Below are 7,500 nucleotides of genomic sequence, written 5' to 3' on the forward strand. Positions count from 1 at the left end.
AACAAATGCTATGAAAGGTAGTTATTGAAAATTGACCGAATAAAAGGTTTTCAAATAAAGCAAAACAAAAGCAAAACAAATAGACAAAGTAAAACAACAAACAAACCAATAACCTCCTCCCTAAACTAGCGAAAACACAAATGAAAAAAAACAAAAAAACAAAAGAATATTAAAAAAAAAACACATTTAAAAATACAAAAACAAAAAGAAAGCAAATAAAAAACAAAACAAACGAATAAGAACAGAAAAAATATTACAAAAACAAAACAAAAAAAAATAACAAAACAAATAAACAAACAAACAAAACAAAACAAAAACAAACAAAAAACGCAACACACGAAAAAAAAATCAGCAATACAAGCAATAAAAAAAGTTTGCAGACATACAAAAACGTAATGTCGCGTTGGCCATAACTTTGACCTGACGTTTTAAAAAAAATTATTCCTCTTAATAAATGGCAGAATAAAATGAATGACAATGTGTGACTGCCAGGATGATATAAACATGAAAAGTGATTTAAAAATCCGACAAGTTTGGTGTAATTATCAGAAGAGAAAAACAAAACAAAACAAAACAAAACAAACCAAAGCAAAACAATCCCCCCCCCCCCCCCCCCCCCAAAAAAAAAAACCAAAAAAAAAAAAAACCAAAAAAAAAAAAAAACCCCAACAAAACAAAGCAAAACACAATACAAAACAAAACAAACCAACAAAACCAACAACCCTTCTCCAATCTTTAAATATCGTGGTTTAAAAATAACCGTCATATAATAACCTCCGATAAATCCTTTTAAAATTCAACAAGTCAAAAAACAAGTTAAACAAGGCAAAAAAAAAAAAAAAAAAAAAAAAAAAAAAAAAGAAAAGAAAGCATTTTGATCATTCTAAATATTTGGAAATTCATGGTTTATGGTACTAGATCGATGCGTTAGATTACATATATCATACTCGACCATTCCGACGTCATGCATGGTAGAAATGTCCAAAACAGTCAATAAGGTCCCATTCTTTTCCTCACACTCTGCCACCGCCTTGGCCCACGTGAGAAGTCTTGGGTTCAATATCACCACACGGCCACTTTCATAATAATCTGTAACCAAAATTAGGTAGATCTTCGGATTGGAGTATGTGAGTAAACGGCCATTTACTAATCAAACCACTTTTTTACAATTTGACTGAAAAAAAATGTAATTCATTCATCGAGTCATTAAAATCCCCCCCCCCCTCCCCCCACCTCCGTTACTTAATCGACCAATGAAGCAAAAATGAACTTGTCAGATTGTAAAAAAGGCGTTTTGACACTTTACGCTGTTTACATTGCATACTTTTGGATAGAAATTGGATCTTTAAACACAAATAAAGTTCCGATCTGTGCGGCACAAAGTTGAGTCATTGGAAAAGGCTCTTTACTCACATTCTCTCAGCGTACTCGGGGTGTAAAATGAGTACCTGGCCGTTAACAGTGTTGTGTCTGTCGAAAAAATTGTAATACCGCCTCATAGGCGTCATGTCTCGTTCTGCCATATTAAGTGATGCATTTGCTGCCCAGGCACCCCTTGTGAAGAGCACGTCTAGTAGATATTGGGAAATAGAAATGCTCAAGTTAACAGAGTATTATATGCACATCTGTGCAGATCGTTTGATGAGTTCTATATCAAAATGTAAGCGTGATGATACATTTTTACAATGAATTCAATACATTGTGTTGTCTTTATTTATTTTTTGGTTGGGGGGGGGGGGGGGGGTTAATATAACAAATACTTTATGGCTTGAAGCGGAAGAAATATAATCAAAATATTTGGTACATTTTGATAACAAGCTACTTCCGGCTGCAATTTTCCATACAGCGAATATCCAGGAATTTATTACGTCCAGTGCGCTCAAGAACGCTTCGTTTATTAACCCAACATGTTTGTTATATAAAAGAGTGCCGGGGACCTACAATCCTCTAAGCTTGGTGAGAAGTTGCCCGGCTTTGATACCAGTAAGAGGAGACATTGGGTGGCTGCGAATCGGCTTCGGTTGAGGAGCTGCCTAACGGCAAGTGCGTTACATCGGTGGGGTCTTACTACCTGTCCAATATGTCCACGCTGTGGGCAAGAACCCGAGACGGCAGAGCATCTAGTCGAAAGGTGTGTTGTGACGATGCTACCCGGCGGGTTCGCGACGGTGCACGAATGCGGACCGGACTTTGCTGACTGGGTCGATCGTCATAATATAGTAGTGTGAACCATAAGAGGCTGCTGCCAAACTGTACCCTTACAGTACTTTATACCGCCTTTTATACTGCTTATTTTATACTGCACGCGGAGAATTATCTACACCTGAGTCGAGTGGAATGATGTATGTTAAGGACCTTACCATGCATTAGACTTATCACTGGAGTCAGAATTGTTTGGTTGTTTCAGTTATCCGAATTAAAAATACTATTTTTAATAGATAATTGCGTAACTTCTCGGTTTCATTTTTTATTTGCCTCGCAATTTATATATAACATTCTACTATCTTTATTCAATTCACTTAAAATTTCCTTTTTAAAAAACCCAACAAAGACAAAACAACAACAGCAACAAATTATCTGCCCCTCTATCTGTTAGGGCTCTATCTCTATTACGATCTTATTTGCAAGTATTACAAATATTATAATATTGCACACAGCCAACGTGTACATATTAACAGGTCTGACATCCGAATACAATTAAGGGCTTGATTTATGGACAATGTTTTGCATTGGTTTGAGAGTATTTCCATTACGAAAATAAGACCACAATTATTTGGATTATCAGGTCTGCAAATAACTACACGTTGTATACAACTCTAGGTAATTCTTTCAAATAAGTACACGTTGCATACAACTCTAGGTAATTCTTTCAAATAAGTACACGTTGCATACAACTCTAGGTAATTCTTTCAAATAAGTACACGTTGCATACAACTCTAGGTACTTCCTTCTTTTTAAAAATATGTTAGATGCTTTCTTCTTGTCTTCTTAGAGCGTGTTTATTTACGACTTCCCTAAGACATGTACAGTTCACAATACATACACACGATCAATTGAATCGCACTTGTAACATGACCGGCTTCATTGGTTTTACCTTGTTGACGCGTTAATTAAAACAACATAAAAAACATAATGATGGTGTACTGACATACTCTTGAAAAAAAAATACATGTATTTAAATTTTTAGCCAGAAAACTCGTCTTTTAAATATCGAGAAATAAAAATGACCCTCATCTTGGTAAAAACTCTCAAACCTTGGGGACTTCGCGAATTCCCAGTTTGAGAGATTTTGCCACGATGAAGATCATTTTAATCAATCAATGATTGACAGACGTTGGTTTTGGTCAAACTTTTAAATAAGATTTTTTTTTCTTCAGAATACGACTGTGTGGTCGTTACACTAAGGCTACGAACAACTGAAGAAAAAACAAGCGCGTCATCATTCTTGTTTATCAATTGTCAAAATGTGATGATTGTATAGATAGTAGTAGTTCTTAAGAGCCATTAGGTCGATCGGTCGGACAATAGCAATTGCTTGCTACTCTTCGGATAGGACACTGACGCAAAGTTCTTTCCGCCAGATCTAACAGATCCAACTACCCAATCACTGCTCGGTGCCCAACAAGGGTTGGGTTCAGAAAACAATCTCGACTGCACCGGGGATCGATCTCGGTCCCTTTGGTTATGAAGCAAGTGCTCTACCAACTGAGCTATCGGAAACCCCAAGCGGTATTATGTCAGGATGCAAATGTTGCATGAAATTGAATTTTAAGTTTAAACGTTTCAATTTTGAAATTAAAAAAATGAGGAGATTGAGTCTAATAAAAAAAAAATCAAATTTCCCCATTCTGATCATTTTGCATGGGGAGAGAGAGAGAGAGAGAGAGAGAGAGAGAGAGAGAGAGAGAGAGAGAGAGAGAGAGAGAGAGAGAAACAAACAAAATAAAGAGAAGGAAATCACCAGCTGAAATAAGAACCCAATAAATCTTCTTGTTAAGAATAAAAAGGAGATTCCATCAATCATTATAGATTTTACTTGAACGTCAGTGACAGACAGTCTCCCCTAAAAAATGTGTCCTCCGTTTTTCAATGCAGTTGATGTTGATGGGCATGTCGGACCTTATTTGTCATGATTTTACTGAAAATTGAATTTTTACCAACTCGTTGCTCTTTTTATTCCGATAAAATCAGACTTGATAAACTGATTGCTTTCAAAGGTTCCATTCGACCTCTCCCCCCCCCCCCCCCTCCCCCTTCCTAGAAATGACTCCCACAATTTCCTATGTTATTTGTTAGTATCCGTTTTCGATATCTATATTCGATACTTTTCTCGCTACGACTTTTCATTAATCAAAATTTTCATTCAAGAAACTTTCACTGCTCTTTTTTTTTAAATCACCATATTTTAAAATATATCATTTTATTTAATAGAATCGAAGAATTTTTGTTGTTGTACAAACTATTATCAGATAATGTTTTTTAAATCAAACTATCAGTTGTTACCATTCTTATATATATCGTTTGTCACTGTGGCATAAAGATGTACAAACTTTTGAATGTGTCATTTTGTGAATGGGTGTGTGTGTTTTTTGTGTGTGCGTGCGTGCGCGCCCATGTGTGTGTGTGTGTGTGTGTGTGTGTGTGTGTGTGGGCGCACGATTGATATACCATAACTTGTAAAACTGAAAGGTCATAAACAGGTTTAGGTACAACCATACAATACTGATATTCTATTCATTAAAAGTTCAATATTCTATCTTTATCCCAACCATAGTTACCAATCAATCGTTTTTGGGAACACGAGACATGTCAATAGCATAATCTGCAATTATTTCTTCTTTTGCCACCTGCATTACCTGATAAAATTTTACAAATATTACTCAACAGTGAATAGATAAGATAAATCAAGACAACTTTACGGAGGGGTACAATTTTCTATGCCTCTATCACTATCATTAAAGTAATGGTTCCAAGCTGTGTGCTGTTTTTTCGATTTTACGACAGTACATTTATCTTTGATTTTCAGGGGAATAAAAAAATCGGACGAGTCAACGAAACGAAAAAAAAAGTAGCCAAAATTAAATCACAGTGCTTCCAGGCTTTATTGCTCATCGATCCGTGCATTGGGCTTTAATTTTTTTTCTTTGAATGAGTTTATTAAGGTTTCATTTTAACTCTCTCCTTACCAGCCATTTTCAGGATTTTCCCCAAAACTTCACACCCAACGAACACAAAAATATATTTTTTATCACTCAAACAAAATAGCACTAAAGTTCTTTCGATACATAAATCCTTTAGTAAAACATGCTCTACAACATTTTCTTTAAATTTTTTGATGTACAAGAGAAATTTGAATAAGAAAAATGTTGGTTGTATCGTAACAAATGTGACGATTTTCCTATATCTAGTTGGTAAGGTGAGGGTTAAGTACGTATTAGCAGGTTTAATGAACTAACCCAACAATATCTTCTTGACATCTCCTCACAGGAGGTTCCACACCAACAGCAACAATGAACATCATGTAGAAAAAAGACATGACGTCTCTAAGGCGCATTTACAATTGTTTTCTACAGACAACACTGTCACCGGCCAATTGCACCTTTTAACACTTGCGTACTGTGAGAGAATGTGAAAAGGAGCTTTTTCCCCAGGACTCAACTTTGCACAACGTGCCGCCTACAACGGAACTCGAAACAAGAGCACAAAATCAAAAGTTTAAAATCGTTTTGAATCCCTAGGTCTATTAAAAAGGAACGTGTTAAAAAAAATTGTAGAATTGTACATATCCTTCATTTTGGCGGTTCCGAAAGCTTAGTGGTAGAGTGAACTCGTCAGGCAAGCAAAATGGCCGGAATCAGTCTTTGGCGCAGTCGAGATTTTCTCTGACTTCCAGTCCACCCAGCGACTGTCCGTTTAAACTGTACAGAAATCGTCATGAACTTAGGCTTCTTTGTGGTTTATGGCTCTGAAGGGTAGGACTATTTTCTAAAAATTCACCATTTTGCTGTCATGAAAATGTTGCTGCTTGAAGCTCGTTGGAAAAAATAAATATAAGTATTAAATTGTAAGCTTCAATTTATTAGACGAAGACAGATACTGTGGACGTTTCGGGTTTCCCCTTTATCAACTAAACCACGAAACGTCCACAGTATCTGTCTTCATCTTATAAATTGAAGCTTACAATTCAATACTTATCTTCATTTTGCTGTCACATTTTAAAAATGTGGTTTGGAAATAAATAAGCACGGTATTTTTTAAACTTGCGGGGCGAGGTTGTCCAATGATTAAGGCATTGCTCTGTGATTCTGAAGGTGCCGGGAGCGTGCCACGCTTCGGTCACTTTCATCTTTTTCCAAGGTATGAACTTCTATATTTGCTCATTTTGCTCAAAATGTGTGATTCCTGTTGATATCAGAAGTTTGTTTGATGTATTATATATATATATATATATTCATTCCTTCATAGGATTCCTAGGCGACTGCATCTCACGAAGCTGAGCGGAATGGCGTGATTTAAAAAAACCCAGTCCAAATAAATGTTTCTTAACATTCACATCATATTTTAAAATCAAGAACTAACCAGTAATAATATTTGACAAGAATATCTAAATAATGATAATTTACAATCTTGAAGATAGAAATATTGGATAATTCTTTTCAGACAACGCTACATTTAACAAGATAAAAATTACTTTACTCATAGTATCTAACACGAAATGAATTCTCCATACCATACTCCCCCGAAGAACGAGAGAATCCAATAGCAAAACACATTAGTTTCAGCAAGACTCGTAAATCATATATCATTTTTTTGGGTCAAATGTTCAAATCATATGTTTCACATAATGATATCATATAATGAGTCGAGACATTTTAGCATGCTGTCCTAGTCTTGACAAACGAACAACGCATAACGTCTTTGGAACTCAGTATGTTTAAGTTCCTCCTTAGTATAAGAACTAAAAATATATTGAACGTAACATTTGTCCATTTCTTTCGTTTCATGCCAAAACTATATTTCAATCTTTGACGCTGAACGCATGGGTGATCACAAGTTCTGCTGCTCTAAAAAATACCAGAGAAACGATAATGTGACCGTTCCACAAACTCACTCGCGTCTGATCTCACTCCTCGCTCTGCTCACGCGAGATACCCGATAAGCTATCAGGGAACTCAATCTATTATTGCCTATCGCTACAACGACAACAAGAACATTGACCTTCACCCTTGATTGGAGTCTGCCATAACTAATACAAAAGGCGTAGTGTAGTTTTAATTATCTTTATCTTCCTTTTTCGCCATTTAATTAACGACATAGACTGGAAGGTATCGAGAGAAACGACATAGACTGGAAGGTATCGAGAGAAACGACATAGACTGGAAGGTATCGAGAGAAACGACATAGACTGGAAGGTATCGAGAGAAACGACATAGACTGGAAGGTATCGAGAGAAACGGCATAGACTGGAAGGTATCGAGAGAAACGACATAGACTGGAAGG

The 7,500-nt window shown here is 36.1% G+C and overlaps 1 protein-coding gene across 3 annotated transcripts in view; it reads right to left on the reverse strand.

The window, feature by feature from the left end:
• LOC144964912 (uncharacterized) overlaps positions 1-7,154 on the reverse strand; it is a 26,624-nt gene extending 19,470 nt beyond the window's left edge. Inside the window, exons 1-2 of one of the 3 annotated variants that reach the window (XM_078899690.1) lie at positions 6,731-7,154; positions 948-1,089 (exon numbers count right to left, since the gene is read on the reverse strand). In XM_078899690.1, coding sequence (XP_078755816.1) covers positions 948-1,089; positions 6,731-6,806 — 218 coding nt within the window. In that variant the 5' untranslated portion in view covers positions 6,807-7,154. Of the gene's footprint in view, positions 1-936; positions 1,090-5,456; positions 5,894-6,730 lie in introns of those variants that run through there. The other 2 variants (XM_078899692.1, XM_078899691.1) reach the window with 2 other exon arrangements.
• Between the last annotated feature and the right edge of the window lie 346 nt (positions 7,155-7,500).

The sequence above is a fragment of the Berghia stephanieae genome, chromosome 2 (assembly GCF_034508935.2).
Source record: "Berghia stephanieae isolate SIO BIC M18660-M18661 chromosome 2, UCSD_Bste_1.3, whole genome shotgun sequence".
Lineage (NCBI taxonomy): Eukaryota > Metazoa > Mollusca > Gastropoda > Nudibranchia > Aeolidiidae > Berghia > Berghia stephanieae.